This window comes from Harpia harpyja, chromosome 1 (assembly GCF_026419915.1).
Source record: "Harpia harpyja isolate bHarHar1 chromosome 1, bHarHar1 primary haplotype, whole genome shotgun sequence".
Taxonomy (NCBI): domain Eukaryota; kingdom Metazoa; phylum Chordata; class Aves; order Accipitriformes; family Accipitridae; genus Harpia; species Harpia harpyja.
The window spans coordinates 32530606-32550131 of NC_068940.1; the positions used below are offsets into that span (position 1 = coordinate 32530606).

Sequence of the window (19526 nt, forward strand, 5' to 3'; positions counted from 1 at the left end):
AGATACAGGGAGGATGGGCATTGGAAGCATCTCCAGCTTCACACGGCGCGAGTGGCTTATACCAGAGAGCAATCAGACAGATTGGGAATGTAATAACCCAGCTCCATCTGCTTAATGCAAGGGAAAGGAGGGATGTCAGCACCGGGACTGTTGGTTTTGGCATCTAATGTTATCTACTTTAGGGCTAGATGGCCACAACGCTCAGACTTTCCCACCTTGTCCACCCTGGACCCCACCACGCTCCCCAGCCTCTCCAGATACCTTTGCTCACCCGCTGTCCCATGCCCCTTGGCAAAGAGTAATTGCACAGTAGGGAAAACACGAGGGTGACACAGTCGAAGCCCAAAAGTCACTCTGTCCCCCACCCAGGCCCCCACGTGTCCCGCGGTGGGATGCTGCCCATCACGCGTGCCTCGGGCAGGACACAGAAGCGTTTCTAAACATCAGGAAGCAAAAGTGCCATCTGTGAGTCTCAAGCAGATGCTGCACAGAGACGATAGTAAAAGCCTTTTAAGGGAGAGGAGGGGGAAATAGGGAGAAGACAATTAAATAGCTGTTTTAAATGATCTGGAAGAAGATTAAAGGCAGCTGCAGGTTTGTTGGTTTTGTTTTGTTTTTTTTCTCTGGGAAGAGGAACGACTAGATTACCTTCGCCTCTTCTGCCTTTACAAACTGCTATTAAGAGGAAAACCTAAGAGCTAAATTGATCAGCCACATTTCCTCGTTCTTTTATTATCCCTCCAGCTGACATCTCAGGAAGGGGGAGGGAAAAAGAATCAAGTGAATTAAAATCAATTGGGGGAAAAAAAGAAGAAATTATGTAAGAACTGGCAAAACACAGCAGGCCAAGTGGTTATGTAAAGCAACGAACACAAGAGCTTATTTAATTTAGATCTAGCTGCAAGACGGACCACAGTGTAAATGGGCTGGGATTAGGCAGGCTGGGCTGTCGTGCGTATGCTGAATTAAAGCCCTGGGTTCCCTGTGTAGTCCATGGAAAAAAGGCAGCTTTTTAGGGATGCTCATGCCACCACTGACGGGCAACCCCACTGGGGCGCGTGTCTCTCCATCACTGTGGGGACGGATCCAGGCACATTTAAACACCAACACCTTCATTTTCTTGTCTACCCAAGGGGCTGGCAGCACCGTGACCTGACGGAACAACTTTCGTGGGACCCAGTCCTGCCACAAAGGTGCTGATTTGTTGTGCCGCCGTAGCAGCACCCAGGCTTGGGCTTCTCCGGTGGGCAGAGATCTTGTGTGTGTAGCCAAAATAGTTTTATCAGCCAGGCCCAATGGGTGGGATTATCACTGTATGGACCAGTAGTGAGTGATTTAAAACAGTACTATTATTAAAAGCCATAGTAGGAATTTGGCTGTGACCTAAGGAAAAGAAACCAACTTCAATTCCTCTAGTCAACATCAGTATAAATGCAGGATTCCTGAACTGAAGCCATTGACTAATCCTGGATATGATTTGCCAGCAAACCTGGAGAGAATTCAGCCATTTGGTTTTATGGGTTGCTATTTTCACGTACTACGGAGAGATGCTTGTCATGTTTATTTCCTGCCGTCGCGGCAGAAAGCTCATCGCACCACCCTGCTGAGGTGCTCCTCACCGGAGAAAAGTGGAAGAGAGAGTTTGCAACATCGTGCATAGAATTAATAACTTTGCGGGCCTCTTGGACAAATGGGAATTGAATAGATGTCCTCGGAAGAGTGTGTAGAGAGTGTGGTATTGGATGCAGAGAGGCCAGGCTGCACCTTGCGTCTCCCAGCTCCAATACCTGGTCCCTCATTCCTGTCCCCTTCAGACCTGAGGCTATTAGGCACATTCCTTCAAAGGCATTGCAAGTAGAAACATAGGAAGAAATAAAGCAGAGGACCTCCTTGGGCAAGCGGTTGTTTCATGTGCAGAGTTATTTACTCTACAAATCATCTGAACTATGAGCAGACTTCATAAAACATAATAAACAAGGGATCTGGAGGGATAGGTGAGCTGCAGCCATGCAAGGGTGGGCTGATGCAGAACTGAACGGCAGCAAAACAGCTGTCCGCCCGCATCCGTGAGGAGATCCAGAGAAGTTCCCAGTGTGCTTCCCAAGAAGTTGCCCTATCAAATGAGCAACTTGGAGCTGATGGATCTGTGACAGTTTATGGAGGCGCAGGGCCTGCTGCCATGTGTTTTAATAAATGGGTTCACACCAGCTGTCCATGCAAATAAAACATTAGCATGTGTCAGACACTATCTACCCAGGCACTTGCCATAGCTTAGGGGACATTTTGCAGCAGAGCCATCCAAGCGCAGGCTGTGCCATGCCAACGGGAAAACACGTTTTTCTCTCTCCTGTGAATTATGGGGTGCCAGAGAGCTGCCCACACCCACACTCCCCTCGCACACGTGCCCAGTGCAGGCTCAGTTAAAACCCTGGGATTTTAGATTGAAGGGTTGCCTGACTCTGTGTGCTGGGACTGATGGTCAGGACTGTAGGTATTTCTTTCAACTTCCCCTCTTTCCCCTGGTCCACCAAGGACCTCTCCAGAAAAGAGGCAGGAAGGTAAGAAAATAAGAAGCAATAAAGGAAAACCGATTTGCACAGCCACCTGGCCATTAAAATTCAGACTTTTTTGAAAAACAGAGCTGGGACTGTATGATGCTAACGGCACGCGGGGCTGCACATGGTGAGATGGGACGCTCAGCAGGGTCCTGTTTTGGAGGAGCTGGCCCCAGAGCCAACAGCAAGGCTGTGAAGGAGCCAGACCCACAGGTACCGACCCACAAGTGAACAGTGGAAACACCTCATTCTGTCTCGGCGCTCTCTTATCTGTTGCTGCCACAATGAGTAGCTTTTAGAACCTCCTCCAGCTGAAGTGGCATGAAAACATGAATTTACTTGTATGGGGATGGCTTTAAGAGGTGCTTAATATATGTGGAAAAAAACCCGAAAATTGGCTGCAGTGTGTTTTAGAGGATGTCTGCCAGTTGAAGTGTTAACTAGACCTAAATAACGTGGCTATAATGGACTTATTCCTGCTACCAGATCCCATGCTGATGCCAATATTCAAACCAGATGTCCCTGACTGACAGAAGTAACAGGCAAGCTTGGCAATGAAGAATATATAATAAACCAGACTCACCAGGCTGACTTAAGCATCTGCAAGGATAATGATAAACAAAGCTAGGAAACAGTACTGTTCTAAAGAATTAAGTGTCAGAGGCCACCCAGAGCTTACGTCTCAATGGCACGAGGAGAGATGTGCAGTGCCCGGCTGTACTGATCGTGGTGACACACAGTGACACCCCGCAGAACATCTCACTGCTCTTCCTGCTTATCAGTATGTGCTGCACTGAGCAATCTGTAATTACTAGAAGAATACCAGTAATTACTTCTTACAGTTGTTGTGGAGCTTAAGTGGTGCCTGTTAAGTAATAGGAGGGAGAATCAAATATGCGGAGTGTTGTTTGAATAGTTACTTTTTTTTTCTTGGTGTAAGGGAACCTAGTTGTTCCCACACAGTCTAGTTTCACTCAGGAGTGCCAGCTGAAACTTAAATATTCCAAGCAAATACAGAGGAACTTTTCCAAAATCAGAGATGTTAAGTTAATACACTCAAATATTCATCCCGGGAAGCTTGTTCCAGCCCAGGGAAGAGTGTTGTCTTGCAACGATCCTAGCAGAACCGTAGCTCACACTGGGCTCTGAGTCTATAAATGGTTACAATTGCTCTGTTCTGGGACTGGCTTTCAATCAGTCAACAAATAAAACCTCTTGGAAAACTAATGGCTTCCAAAAAAAAAGCCAATTTGCTTTAGACAGTTTGCCAAACAGGAAGAGGAGTGAAATATGTTGAGTGATTTATTACAAGTTATTTGCCAGTTTGAGCAAGTGCATCATTGCTCTGCTTAGTTTAAAGACAGAAAATGAACGCAAAGAGATGCAAAGACTTGCTCTAAAGCAGCTTGAATCCACTGTGAAAGACCAGGACTCCAGATTTCCAACCAGCAAGACCTCTGCACGTCACTCTCCACATTACCACTGCCCTTTCTTTCACAGGTCTTCCATTATTTGTCTTTTTTTAAACCTCTGCACAGCTTATGACATGAGAATGCCTGCTCACACACTGTGCAACGGTTTCCATTAATGCACTTCAAACTTGACTTGCAGCTGCTTTGCTTATTTGCTCTGGAGCCTTCCCTGGTCCAGGGCCCTGCATCACATTTTCTGCTGCTTCCCTGTGCTCAGATGAATGGAGCGAAGCCATTAAACAACTTTCTTTCTATCTTAGCAAATCTACTGTTGTAGCCAGATCCCCTGAGAAGGAACAGTATGGTAGGGTTGTGCTGTTTTTTTTTTTTTTCCTCCAACAGCTGTCTCTTTCTTTTTACTTTTAAATTAATTCACAAGCAAAATAAAAAGAATACATGAGGAAAAGCCCACAGGTGAACTTCACATACGGCATATTCACGCCTGCCTACTTCTTACTTGGCTAACAGGATAAGGTATAGCCTGAATAATAGCAAGACTGTAAAATATGTTGAGAATTGTTTAAACTGTAATCTCCAAAGACATGGCTAGGAAATAATCCTCTGGTTTTAGCCCTATCATGGTAACAATGAGCATCAATTTAATCCTAAGAGGAAGATGACTGGAAATAATGCATTTCAGCCACATTGTTCTCAAATCAGATGGCTCACGTCTCCTTAGAGAATTTGGCTTAAGTACAGTGGGCTGCCACTGACAACATTTACAAAGCACCTGCAGGAGAAATACAGCCCCCACCATCTCAAGATGAAAGTTAGGTATCAAGAAAAAATGCAGAGGGAATCCAGGGTTTCTGTGGGGGCTGGATTTTGGTTTACTGGAGCAGTAAAGAGGGAAACTTGGAGAGACATGTCTAAACATCTACAGGCTCTGGGCTTAAATCTAACTGCATGTACCCTCGTCCGCTTTTAGTGGGAGAAATGGTTCTGATTTGTTTCCATTTAAGTTCCCTCCCTTTAACTGCAGGAACACCTCAAAGGCTTTAGTACACATGCACTTTTAAGTTCTAATTGGTTGCTGTTTAAACCTACCTGAAATTCATGTTCAAAATAAAAGATTGAGAAGCTATCACATGCAAGCCTGGCAGCAAAGGGACTGTGGAGATTGGTGTCTTGCTCTTTCTGTCTCGCCTTCCATGTCACTTACATTTTTCAAGCCTAATGCTCCAGTAAACAAATGCCTCAACCCCTCAGAGCACTGGAGCGCAGCAAGTGTTGATGCTGAAATCCTTTCCACACATGGGCGTGTTAGGGTAAGCAGTGTGTGGAGCCCAGCAAAGCATTTCAGAAATCAGGAGGGGTCTGCTAGTTAAACCAGCTATGGATTTTCCCAAACCAGCAAAAATACCAGCCTCTGGCTTTGAAGATGCAGTTTCTTTTTGGATGCCTATGCTACATCTCATTCCCCAAACTTTCTGAAATTAGGATCTGTCACTACACAGAGGAGATGGGCTCTGGATCAATCCAAGGAACTGGGAGAGGGGGAGAGATGCTTTTCTTTCCCTTGATCTTGCTGGCCGCTTTCCAGCAGCAGGAAAGGAGACGCAGAAGATGCAGAGAAAGGGGGGAGGTTTGTGGGTTTTCTGGCGACAAACTGCCACATTTGGGGAGGACCCGAGCATCCCCGGTCCGAGACAGTGGCCACACAGCAGAGCGGGGTCCGGCTGCCCCAGGGTCTGCGGCACATGGGGGTCCCGGTCCGGGACAGCGTGGGCTCCAGGCACCGGTCACACTGGGAGAGGACCTCCGGGGGGGCTGCATGGATTTATCCCGGTGCAGGGTCTCAGCCCAGCGCTGTGGGGCTGGAGGGGGTGCGGGATGGGGGACAGAGAGCGGAGCCGAGACACACCACTCCCCCCCCCCAAAAAAAATCTTGCCTGCCCGCACCCCGGTCCTGTCTGTTCCATCAGGGCTGCCCGGGACACCCCCTTCCCGAGGCAGACCCCCATACCAGGCTCCCCCTCCTGCCCCGTCCGTCTCCGCAAAGTTTGGCCATCCGAGCCCGGGGAAGGAGGGGGGGCTACCCAGCCCCAGCTGCTCGGGGAGCCCCGGCCACCGGGATTCTCACCTGGATAACCGTCTTCAGCGTGGAGGCGTCCACGATGGTGGTGCAGATGAGGGAATCGGGATCGCGGTCCTTGCCGTAGATCTCCCCCATGGTGAAGATCATGGGGATGGCGAGGAGGAAGGAGGCGATCCAAATGCAGCTGATGAACTTCTTGGTGCGGCTGCGGGACATGATGCTCTTGGCTTTGAAGGGGTGGCAGATGGCCATGTAGCGCTCCACGCTGAGGCTGGCGATGTTGAGCGCCGTGGCGTAGGTGCAGGCGTCCCGGAGAAAGTAGTAGCCCTTACAGACGACCCCCCCGAAAGCCCAGGGGTGGTGGACCCAGATGAAGTTGTAGAGCTCGATGGGCATGCAGAGGAGGAAGATGAGGAGGTCGGAGAAGGCGAGGCTGGCCAGGTGGTAGTGCACGGTGCTCTGCAGGTTCTGCAGCGACTTCTTGCGCACCAGCGTGTACGCCGTGATGGAGTTCCCCACGGTGCCCACCAAGAAGAGAGCCAGGTAGATGACGGTCACCATCACTTTGGAGTAGATGTCGGTGTTGACGTCCAGGTCCTCCTCGTCGGGTCCTTTGGGGAGCAGGTCCGAGCGGTTGGAGGCGTTGGCGTAACCGCCGGGGTGCGGGCGGGGGGGGCCGCCCGGCAGAGCCGGGGCCGTGCCGTTCAGGTGCATCCCCGGGACCGGAGCGACCCCACCGGCGCCGCTGCACCGCCCGGACCCGGCTCCACGCCCGGCCCCGCCGCTGCTCCCCCCCGCCCCGGCCCCCCCGGCCCCCCGCCCCGCGGCGTGGAAACTTGGCTCGTTTTAATGCGGCGGGGAGGAGGCGCCTGACGCTCCCGGGCTGCCGTGCGTGTGCGTGTGAGACAGAAACACACACACACACACGCACAGAGCCAGACACACAACCACACACCCCGCCCGGAGCAGCCTCGGCTGTGAGCAGCCCGCAGCTCCGGCTCCCTCCTCCTTGCAGTTCCCCGGCTCCCAGATGTGTCCCGGTAGGGCAGGAACCTCCCTGCACACTCACACCCACTCACACCCACCCCCCCACCCACAGACACCCACCCCCTGCCCGCCTCGTACAGCCCAGGGAGGGAGGGAGCGGGTCCCGGGCTGGGCTGCAGAGCCCCTCCCCGTTAGGGACCCCCCCCCCTCCTTCTCCATCCCTTGTAAAGTCAGACACACAGGCACGGCTGTAAACTGAAGGTTGGTAGGGGGGGTCCGAGCACTACCACCCCCCCACACCTCCCTTCCCCCGGGGAGGGATGCTCCATCACCCTTGGACAGCCGCATGTCCCCCTAGGCTCCAAATACCCACCCACCTGCTGCTGCTGCTAGGAGAAATGCATTTAATAGAGGGGAAAAAACACCTAAAAATATCTACCTCTGCCCTGGGGGTGAGATGGGACACTCTGCACCTGGGGCACCCTCAGCGCCGTGGCACAGCAGCGACAGCAACGAGCTGCTTTGCTTTGGTCCCCATCAGTGACTGTTCCCTTTTATCCCCGTATCCTCAGATTTGGAGACATGGGGGTCCTCTCTGAGCTGCCCTGTTGCAGGGGCTGCGGGGGTGCCATGGTGGTCTTGAAGGTGACAAGGGGATCCCCCACAGGAAAGGGCCCCCCATGGATGAGCGGTCTGTGGTGGGGTTACCCTTTCAGGCCCAGGGCACCGAGCCAGCCACCTGCCCTGTAAAACTCTAGTGAGCTGTTTGTCCACTCGGTTGTCTTCATGATAAAACACTTTACAAATACATAGAGGAGACTAGAAAAATCCCCTTTGGGGAATCACTGATTTATCCAAAGAAGACAAACATAATTTGTCCCATTTATTCATTAGCAGATGTTGGGAACCTGGTTCCCAACAGCCAGCGGGCTCTGTATTCACCGAGGTCCTGCAGTCTGCTTATCCGTTCGATGCAAGAAGATGTCTAATCCTGCAGTCAATCAAATGACCCCTGCATGCAAATAGTGAACTTTCTACAGCCATCTACCAAGAGTCAATATTCCCCCAAACTTTCCTCCTCTTAAATCCATCTGATAGGATCACCATGGAAGACTAACCAAAATCAGATTTATTTAGTCATATTATTCATACAAATTTGGAGAGAAATGTTTTCCGGCACTCATCCCACACTAGTTTAAAGAATGACTAATAATCTCTTAACACCAATGTTCCTTTCATTTAAAAGCTTCTGTTATCAAATTTCTATTAGTCGAGAGGAGTTTGTCAGGGTTGGTGTTCCCAGCTGGTGTCACCCATTGCTCCTGGTCCTTGGACGAGTTCTTGGGCTGGATCAAGAATATTTATCCCAAAGAAGGAAAATGGAACATGAGATAAGTGGTGGGTTTTACTGGTGTCTGAAGGAGAGTGGCAGCTGGGATGCAAACCTTTTCCTGGGTGCTCGGTGTCCCTATTCCTCAGCCTCCAAGTTGCGGGGAGCTTATGGCCCCGTGGCCCAAGCACGAACCCATGCTCCTGGATTAAAGCACTTTTCCCACAGTGGCAGCAAGTGAGTTCCTCTGGGATCTTTGTCTATAATGAAGAGTTATTGTCCCTTCCTGGTCCTGTAACTTCATTTTGGCCTTGTGGAAAGCAATTGCTATCCCCACAAGCAAGATACCCATCTGCTGGTCTAATTTTACAGTGTGGATGTGCACGTTTATATCAATAGCTGTCTCTAGAAATGCTCTGTGCTGGATTCTGTTGCCTCATGTTTCTGCACGCAGGCAATGCACAAGCACGGCTGCTAACAAGGGGAATATTGCGTCTCTCTGCTCTGTTCCCGAGTGCTCCATGTGCTGCCTCCTCCACTTTCCATCCATGCCAAGTACTGGCAGGGAATATCAAGAGATATAGTTAAAACGTAATTCTAATTACACAACAAAATCGCAGGTACCTGGAATCAACGTGGCTGTTGATTTACAAGCAATGCTTTAACAGATTGGTGCAGTTTGTACCAGCCAAATCTCTCCTTTTGTAAAAGTGTATTAGAAGGGTACCCACTGCCCAACAAATGGGCTGGGTGCTCCCATCAGTAAAGGCCTCAGCAGCATATTTCTATGAGCCAATTAATTTAATAAATTCCATTAATTCCTTGGCATGTGAAGCATTCTCACTGTCATGGGCAGATAGCTCTGCTCTGTTCCATTTCTCTTAGACCTGGGTTTGAGCAAAGAGCTCGTCTTCTGGGATGCAGCCTTGCCATTCCCCGTGCAGAAGTGCGCGTCACTTCTTGTAAAGGAGAAAGTAAAAGAAAGTCTTGCCTCTCTCCATAAGGAAAGGGGTTAACCTCTCCCCTCTTTTTTTAGAAAGCTTTTGGTCCAGGCAGGTTCTACCTTCTGTCCTCACATCACTTTTACAGAGCTGGACACCTACTGCTGGCCCACGCCTGGCCCCTGCCAACCCTGGTCTCAGAGCAGGCAGAGGTTTAGCCCTGCCAAAGGAAGACATCGACCCCATTCCCACCTCGCCGTGTAGCACATCCATCCAGCACCTCTTTACTCTTCCCATTGCTAGTATGTGGCCTGGGGGATGTGTGAAGTCCCTTTCCTGGTGTGGGATGATGAAATGAGTGACAGAAGTATCTCTTCTTGCCTTCGCTTCTGCTCCCTGCAAGGTTTTAATCCATATTCCCCTTCAAGCAAAAGCAGAGCCGGACATGCACCACTTTCTTCTTGTGCGCCAAAGCCTCCAACCTAAATCCCTGCTGTTTGTTTCTGAACTAGCCGACCTTTTAGCTAAGCTGGGCTTGTTTTAATATATTTTGTATGTGTGTGTCTGTGGCTTAAAAAGGAAGAGATTCATGGAAACCAGGTGGCGCCTGATCTCAAATGTTACAGCAAGGCATTTACTTAAAATCTTGCAGGAAAATGTCACCCAAAGACCTCATCTATTAAAACTGCCTGGACTTTGAGCTGAGGGTCCCACAGTGACCAAGATGTGAGGCCCACAGGTTGCCTCACTCCCTTTTATGTTGACCCAAGTGATTTTCATCTTTGCTTTTTCCAGCTGCAATTGGGGACCGCTGGGAATTTTTCGTATTAATCCTCTTCCTGTCTGATTTCTCCAGGTGGGATTTTTCTGAATGGCACGGAAAGCAGCAGAGGGAAAGCTCTGCAAGGGGTGGGTGCTAAAAGACAGCATCAGCCTTTTTCCCACTGAGGTCTGAGCACCCAGCCCCAATTACCTGTTAGAGCAGGTTCCCAAGTCAGGTGACACTGGATTGATTCAAGCCTTTAAAATCAGTTCCCAGTGGACTCACTATAGACAGGCTTTCCCTAAAAGTCAGGAGTGTCTAAGGTGGGTAAGGAAGGTAAAATCCTGGGGTGTACAGGGCTTTTTTTAAGGATGCTGTGCTTGAAAAACAAGGAAGTGAAGGAGAAAGGGGTGATAGAAAAAGGGACTTCTTATATCAGCTTTGTTGATGACCATATTGACTGTATTGTTACTTACAGGCATGGAAGTGCATCCCTTCCTACACTCAACATATTGCAAAATAAAGTATTGCTAGTCTGGATGAGCAATAAAGGATTCCCAGTGGCTGCATGTTATTTACTGCCTCTGGCTGAACTGATTCCAGGAGAGTATTTTAAATCAAAACTGTTGATACATGGCATATTTATTGCCTCTGATTTTCATAGCAGAGGAACCTGCTGAGACTCCACAGCGTGAGCACATTAGTGTGTGTGTTGGCAATGTGGACAGACCATACCCAGAGCAGAGCAATGATCACATAGCCCAGCATTTGTGTCCCTGGGCAGGTTTAAAAAAAAAAAAAAAAAGGCAATATGAAAAGCAGAACACACCGTGATGTATATGAGGATGTTGGTAAGAGAATCACCCTGAAGAAGGATCAATCTCTGGGAAGGGACAGCTGTGAAATGAGGTGTCCAGATACCTTTTACAGGTCCTATCTTCTGTGTGCTTCATGGTCAAATTCTGTCCTTTGCTTTGGCAAAACTCCTTTAAATTTAACGGATGTAGTGGCTGATAGACGCTGTAATATTTGTCTCAAACAGACAGAGGCTGATACATTAACTGGACACACACACAGGAGATATCAACTGATTTAGTTCAGAGATAAAAGTAGGTTTTGGGTCCCCCGAGTTGTTACTGCAGCAAGCTCCAATCAGATTTCTCATGGTAGTAACGACACTTTTATCTTCATGTATGCAATGTAAGTGTTCAAGACATAGGCAGTCGTGCTCACACACTGCACACAGGGTTTCCCTTCAGAAATCCTCTGTTTTATTCCAGAAACAAATATAAAGAAAAGGGACAGAAGAGTCCAAAGGGAGAGTTTACACTTGCCGCAGCTGGGAGCCTCCGCCGCAGCCCCACACACGGTGCTGGCACCCTCAGTGCACATTCAGTCAGGCAGTTACTCTATTTCTAAAGGATTTAATCTGCTTTTGCAGCCCTGGATCTCCAGAGCCGCAGCGGCTCTGCCAGCGGCGCTTCCAACAGCTCCGCTCAGCGGTGCCGGCTCGGAGCATAGCCCTCGCTGCTGGGGAATACTCCAGCTCCCAGCTCAGCACCATCCCTTCTCCCCATACACCGCACCAACATTTTTCAGGAAATCTAATCTCAGGAGGCACACGTTAGCCTCATTTTCTCACCCCAACCCCCCCAAATAATTCCTGTTGTTTTTCACAATTTCAGCCTGCCTGGCAATTTTGAAATGCAAATGAAAAAGCAGCTCAGTAAAAATCCCTGGCAGCCAAACACTCCTTCCTGCCCTTTCCCAGTGACCTTCCCATACGTTTGAAATGCTCCCAAATCCTTATTAAATGCCTTGGATTTCAGGAAACACACAAAATGCCAGGCATGCTTTGTGCTCTTTCCTATTGTGAGTCTTTTTATTAAATGCTGGAAATAGCACGGGCTGGTAGGGCTTTCTCCTGGGCCATATGTCACTGAACAACATGACATGTGTTCAGACACCCCTCTCTGCTTTGGTTCCTTACACCCAGAAGGGCCCTTTCCTTATGCTGGGGAGACTGGGGCTGCACAAGGCAGCAGGATCAGCCCCAGAGACGTTCCCAGTGGAAATTTTCCTAGGACGCCCTACACTGGCTTCGAGTCACTCCGTGCCGCTTCAGCAGACTCGAAAACTTGGCACTTCGTGTCTTCCAAAGCACACTGTGACCTGCTGTAAATACATGTTATTTGTACTCTGCAATCTGGCTCGTTCCTGCTATTCTTCCCTTTAAGAGCCCACATCCTCCCATTTTTCACAGCACCCTGGCTTTGCCTGAGCCTGGGCTGCTTCCCAGCCCACGCTGGCATCCCTCTCACTGCAAAGAGAAGATGCTAACACTGGTCTGCAGCCTCAGAGAGGGATGGAGAGGTCCCTCCTGATTACTACCAGGAGGAAGAACAAGAGGCAGCAGAGGGTCCTGAGCTCCATCCCTGCAGTTAGAGGCAAGAGCATCGCTCAGCTGCCCGGGCACAGCCTGACCTCAGCACAGAGAAATCCCATTTCTGTCCTCCTGCTCCCTCTGTAACATTGCTGCAGGACCTGCTGCTCCGAAGGCGAATGTGAGCCTAAGAGGAAGAGTTTATTCACATCCCTGCGGCCAGGGAACTGCCAGAACCATGTCTCCATGGGCTCACCTGGGGACATTTTTTTCCTAATGCACTTGCTGAGTTGTCCCGCAGACCCTAGCAGATGTGCAGAGGCACCGGCTCACAGCCTTGTGCGTGCTGGCCCAGCCTAACATCCCCGAACCGCAGTCTCACACCTCAAGCTTTGCTGATTTTCTTCCTCCTCTTGGCCAGACTTACCCAGATGATTTCTCAGTTAGAACATCTTGGGCCAAGAAGGCAAAAATCATTTTAACCCTGGAGAAGGATTTTCTTTTCCTTCTTCTGTTATGGCTCAGTGGTTGTTGCAGCCACCCCAAGGGAAAGCGCTCCCACGCTTAGGCAACAGCCCCTACCCCAGGCTGCAACATAGAACAGCCCTGGGACTGCTCTAAATTAAACAGTAGGAAAACAGCCAAAGGAGGCAAGAGATGAAAAAAGAAAAAAAAAAATCTACAAGAAATGGTCAGGGAGGCTAATTCATTTCAGCCTACGTTAGAGTGGGAGCTCCTTCAGTGCCTTTCAGTGTGATAACGGGGCTTGATTGTGGTTGCATTCAGTGCCCAAGATTTTTTTGTAAGATCTGGTCAGAGCTGTTTGGGAAACTGCAGGTATTGAAGAAATTTGGAGAAAAAAAGCCTAGCTTGTGTGAAATAAATCTTTGGTTGATTTAGTGGAAAGATGTTTACCGAGAAGGGGAGCTCTCTGGACAATAGCTACCTTTCTAAACTTTCTCATAAATCACAGACAAACTGTTCTGATTCCAAGGACAAATATTTCCAACTGTTTCATTGTTAAAAAATAAGTGATTTTTTGCATCTTACAGAAAACAATGTCTGCTTTTGCAGCATGTTCTCCTTTTTCCTTCTAGAGAGTTCCCCCCTCTGCTTCTTGTCCTGTCTAAAGTCCAAATATCTTTTAAAAACCTAATGCCAAAGCAAAGGGGTGATCCTATGGTATCTTTGCTAGAATTGATAATTTGCTTCTCAGAGCACGCTGCTGTAGCTGTGAGATGAGGGAAGGCTTCTCTTGTGGAAGACTCTAGCAGGTGGTGCAAAGAAAATATGGTACAAGCTTTTTCTCGGGTTCCTCTAGAATACCTTCTAAAGAAGACAATCCACCTCTTGTCTTGAAATAAAGAGTCCTTCACTGGTGCAAAGGCCATATAAAGTAGCAGCTTGTTTCTAGAGCAGAATTTGCAGACTCTTCTTGAGGAGCCTTATCCAACCTCTGGTCTCACATAGTTTAATACCACTGAAAAGCCACAGGGATGGCTTAGGCTTAATGCAGGTCACAGGCTTACTTGGGGAGGAAGGGAAGAGAAATGCATGAACATATTTAATCCCCAAATGTACTCCCTTAACAGTAATTAATAACTGTGTTTATATTTCTCCAAACACATGGAAATATGGAGATCTCATACATACTGGGAGAAAACTTAACGGGGAGCATAGCAGAGCAGTAGGGTTATAACCAAGGAAATCTTGAGTGGGTATTACAGTGAGACACCCAATAGATGTATACACAAGGCATATTCCCGGCTCATGTATCTATGCAAGAACACAGGCTGTGGTTTTTCTCTTTTGCTCACAAACCCCACGTACAGATGTTGAAACTTAAACCAGTTCTCTTTTAGTGCAATACAATGACTTTACAGCAAACTAGAAAAAGCTGCCCACCCAGCCTTGAATCCAGGGCTGAATGCTGGAGGAAAAAGTCTAGAAAATGGTTTGGGTAGAAGGGTGCATTCATACAAGAAATTGCTAAACATTGGCAAAGCCACACTGACGAAATGGATGCGAAATAGGTTAGAAAAACTAGATGGAGTCCTTCTTCCTCAGTAATGATCATTTCATTAAAGAAAGTCATATTTCTCTATGTGGTAAACACAAAAGTAATAATGACAATAACTGCCACAAAAGTAGCTGTAAGATGAACTGGCAGACAGCTGAACAGAGTTCAATTAACAAAAAGATTTCTTTAAATGATTTGATTCTCCAGAATTTCCTCTGATCCTTCAGCCAATTTTGCAGCCACCAGTCAGCTTGGCCCAGATGTTGTGTAAGGTGATGGTGCAGAGAGACACTTACAGTCTTTGCCTTTCCTGGAGCTATGCCGACAAGATGAGCAGCTTGACCTCAGTGTGAGGATAAATGTTCCTCTGCCAGCGAGGAACAAGGAGAAACAGAACTTATGAAATTCAAGAATTAAAATCCAAAAGCCAAGCTGAAGTCAGAGTGGCAGAATCTGTCCCCATTTTGTTTGCACAAGTTATAATTTTAGAAGGGAGAAGTGCACATGCGACACTTTCTTTCACCTCTACAGTTTAATTTGTAAAGCAAGGCCAACACTTGGAAATGCTGCTCCAGCGTTTGGGGTATATAATAATATGTGGCATATAACAGAATGTGGGGGGGTTTGACCATAAATGTCAGGAGCTATTTTTAAAGATTTTTAGGAGTTCTTAATCTGTTGTCTCCAAACAGCTTATCTCGAGGGGTGTCTCATTTGGGTGTCTTGCTAGAGAAAGAGAGGCACCTGAGATACTTCAGTGGTGGATCACAACTGGGAGAATAACAAACGAACAGCATTTGCTGAGCCTCTGAAACAACTGGCAAATGAGCTGAACAAGCAGCAAAACCTAAATGGATCTTTGTGAGGACTTATGTTTGGATGCATTAGGAAGTTATGTAGTTCCCACCTGCTTGTATCTATGTCTTAATAGAGATTTTCACTTTCCAGAAGCCCCTCCAAGGAGCTTAGAAATATGCCCCTGCCCTCTGCTAGGCTGTCTGCTTTCCTTGATAAGAATGCAAACACATTTTATTACGAGCCTAATGTACCAGATGATAGAATAAGAAATTGATAGTTTGCCATATAAAGAGATTTGAGAATATGCTTGAAAAAGGGCAGGCTTATGAGAAATAAAATACACATCCTGTTGCAATATGAGGAGACCACTTTATCCGTTCATCTTTTACTGCAATAAAAGGGCATTTGTAGGTATTGAGTTAGCTGCATGACATGTCTCAGGCTGAGCTCTAAGTAGTATAAAAAGAAACATTTTGATCAAATGAATGCTTACTTCAAGATTTAAAAGGGATTATGTTAAGAGGCAATTTTGTATATTTAAGCAAAACTGGTTTAGAGCAGATTTTGGACAGTAGACAGAGACAGCAGGTGTGCAAATCTTGGCTTTGTCCAACCTCAAAGAATGGTGGAAGAAGAGAGATGAAGATAAGGAGTCCAAGCGGGTACTTTTGCTTGAGGGATGAATCCTAATCCTGTTCTGGCTTCTGAATTCAATCACGGAGGATTTGGGAGAAAGCAATATTCCTACTCCAGGAGAGGTGCAATAGTCACGTTTCTTCTTTTAGTGCTAAAAGTCAGCTAGAGAGGTTGAAAGATTTCTCTACAGATTCTTAATTTGCCTAATTGCTGACTTCCTCACAAGTTCGATGCTCTTGGAGGACTCAGAAGGCAAGAAGCTATTTTCACTCTTCATTTAAATCTTCTAAGCCATTAGCAACTGAGAAGTTGTGATTAGTGCTGCGAGTTCTCCTGTAAAACAGTTATCCAGTGAATCACTCTTCACTGACAAGCCTCTGCCCACCTTCCCACCAGCCTCACCATGTGATAGCCTGCTATTATAACTCCTCCAGGGACCACTTATTTCACAGTGACAATCCTTTTCTTCCTCTCCTATCTGGTAGGGAGCTGCTCTACTCAGCTCCATGGCAAACAGCAGCTGCTGATGGAGATGTTCCTTCCAGACCTTGGTGCAGCCAGGGTATCCTCACGGATGGGGCTTCAACTGCTCCCACATCAGAGAGCCATGGGGAAATGTCCTGCTGGCTCCAAGGTGTGGATAAAGCTGGAAACAAAGAAATGTGCCCCCAAATTCCTGGAACTCCACTGTCCAGGACATGCAGAGGGATCTGAAGTGGTGGTTCTGGGTTATGAAGATGAAGTTTTCCCCATGAGTAGAAGTGTCCCCCCCTTGCCTTAACCAGCTCCAGCTGGATCAGGAGGGTATTCCCCCCAAATGAGGACTTCCCTCCAGCGTCTGATGAATACAGAGCTCCTGTCCTCCTCTCTCTACCAAAATCAATGCACAACAATGCAAAAATCAATGCACAGCAATGTGCAGTGTTTCACCTGTATTGTGTTTGATCAGGAGGAGAAAGGAGGAGCAGATCCAGACCTGCTGCAATGCCTTGTCCTTCTGTCCCAGTTGATGGGCTGGCTTGGGCTCACCAGGAGCACAGTTGTCCAGAAACACTGGTATTGATCATCATTAGATTGTGCTGGAGAGGAACTGCTAATGATGACAATAATCATCACGATTCTCATTATCTTATTTGATCACGCAGAGTCCAAAACACGCCGATAATAACAGGAACCCCTTGTCAGCATCTTTGATTTTTCTCTTCGTAAAATCACAAGTTTTGCTGTTGTTCCTGAAAGACATTACATGAAACTCATTACAAGGCAAATTAGATTTGAATATTGCCGGTTCATGGAGAGGGGATGGAGACGCAGCCTCCCTGAGCACCTTGTCTCCATAGTACCCAGCATCAGTGGCAGGGCTCCACAGGTGAGTCCCGTGCTGCCTCCCTGACTGCCCAGACCTCCTCCAGAACTCAGAAATTTCTGATTTTTGCTTTATCCCAGCTGACTGGGAGCTAACTAACCCAGGCTGGGTTTGAATATCACCACCAATGTGGTTCAACCTTCCCATGCCACCACCTAAATCAAAATGAGTGGAGAAATAGCAGGGCCAAAACCGATCCCCTTCCTCTAACTCGATGTACATGTATCTTACTATCTTGAGCTAATTATTACAGCTTGTGTTTATGTGTTTTTTGCCAACCTAGAAAATAGCAGCAAATCCTCATGCTTGGTTTTGGCTTTGAGCAAACACCTCAAACACAACCTCCCTTGAAACGGTCCAGTTCCTGCAGCTCTTGGGTTTGCTAACATCATGGCAGTGATGTTTGGTCCTACATGGCTTAAAAGGCGTTAAGTGATTTTATGACGGCTTTCCCACGGCTCCAACAGCAAGCCCCATTCTGGAGTGCAATTTCTACCCTGGCACAGATGAGTGAAGTAAATTTTGTGTGGTGGTATGCAAAGAAATGCTCTTGCTTTGGAATAAAGTAAGGAGAGAGCTAGCGGCTCAGTTTGCAATGAACCCGCAGGTAACCTGCTATTACCGCTCAGAGCTGCTGTTACCGGTGTTGGGCTCAGCACCAGCGGTGCAATAAGGCATATAATTATGGATGGTATGCATAATATATGTAAATACTACACGTGACATGGTTTGGCCAGCACATGTGAATTTGGGTCCATGAGACGAACAGTAAACTTTCTTTTCCTTTCCCATTTTTGCCCACTGAAGATTTTCTTCCACAGAGAGAAGACATAAATCCCTACATTTATAATCAGCTCTGAGCGTGGTGTGAGTGAACGTTATATATTTAAACTAAACACAGTAACTTCTGCTATTCAGACAGAAACCCACTCTCTTGAGATGCTCTTCCGTAGGTGTGTTTAATGGGACCATCTTTGTAGCAGCCAAAAGCAATGCTGAGTCTGCTACGACACAACCATGGAGCTGAAGCTGAAGCGTGTTAGCTCACAGGTTTTTTTGGGGTCCCAGTTCAGCCTGTGGTGAGGTAATGTGTATCCATTCCCAGAAACTCCAAGGCAGCTCCATGGTATAGGGATTAAAATTTTCTGAAGTACTTTGCTATAATTACATGCTTCTTTTTAAATTAAATGCTTGAATAATTCTAGAAATTGGCTTGAACTAGAAAATGCTTCACCTATAACTACAATTTGCTAGGAAACAGGGAAAAAAAGGAAGAGCTCAAGCAAGAGCAGCTAGTGTGAGAGGAATTAAGTGTGAATATTTATCACCAATAACTTACATTCATGTTACCCTCACAGAAGGGAGAATCCTGAAAATAAAATCCATGAACAAACTGGGATAAATATTAAACTTGCATTTATGTTCACTTTCACTTTGACAGTGCAAATACTTAAGCACATTAAAAAAGATTTAGCTCTGTAGGCACTGCCAAATTAGATTGAAGTTGATGAACAAGTTTGAATATTATGTATACATATGCAACTTAGTAAGCCTTGTGTCCAACCTAGAAAGCAAGACGTTTTTAAGCAGCAGACTAGAAACAGGAGCCATACAATCTTCTCATGTTTGCTCTGGAAATTTGAACAAAAAAGAGGTTTCTCAGGAACCTCGGGAAGGATTTGACCTGACTGATACGTCTGACCAAGGAAGGAGCGGATGGCTGAAGCAACTCCATGTCCATGTGAGGAATTTGCTTGTGGGATAAGGGCTTTGCTTTGGGAATAAAAAACAGCCTGAAAATCTTCAGATAGGAGCAAAAAAGGCTTACAATGAGGAGATACAGCCTCAGCCACAGATGCACACATCTGGTGTAAATTAAAACAGAGGTGGAACGCCAAAGTATTTTTCTTTAACCTGGAAACATGATCTCCAACATCACCACTTGTCTGTGTGTTTGTGCCTGTTGATTTACACTCATTGCCCCCCAATAACATTGAAATAAACTCTCATTTTGTGCATCTCAGATAGGTAACCACAAAGTTGGGAAGAAACATACCATGTCTAGACCCACAGATGACTGAAACTTTCTGCTAACACCTCAGGAAGATGCAGATAATGCAGCGAGAGCCCCTGCTTAGATGCTTCTGATGTTATTAGGGCTTTTTTATAAAATTGATGAACAATAGGAAGACAGATTTATGGGACTGTCCATGCTGCGAACACAGAAACAATTGGTA

General features: G+C 47.1%; 1 protein-coding gene across 1 annotated transcript in view; it reads right to left on the minus strand.

Annotated features, from left to right (window-relative positions):
- Positions 1-6850, minus strand: part of NTSR1 (neurotensin receptor 1) — a 64339-nt gene extending 57489 nt beyond the window's left edge. Inside the window, exon 1 of the mRNA XM_052785896.1 lies at positions 6111-6850. Within this exon, the coding sequence (XP_052641856.1) occupies positions 6111-6779 (669 nt within the window). The 5' untranslated portion in view covers positions 6780-6850. The remainder of the gene's footprint in view (positions 1-6110) is intronic.
- Between the last annotated feature and the right edge of the window lie 12676 nt (positions 6851-19526).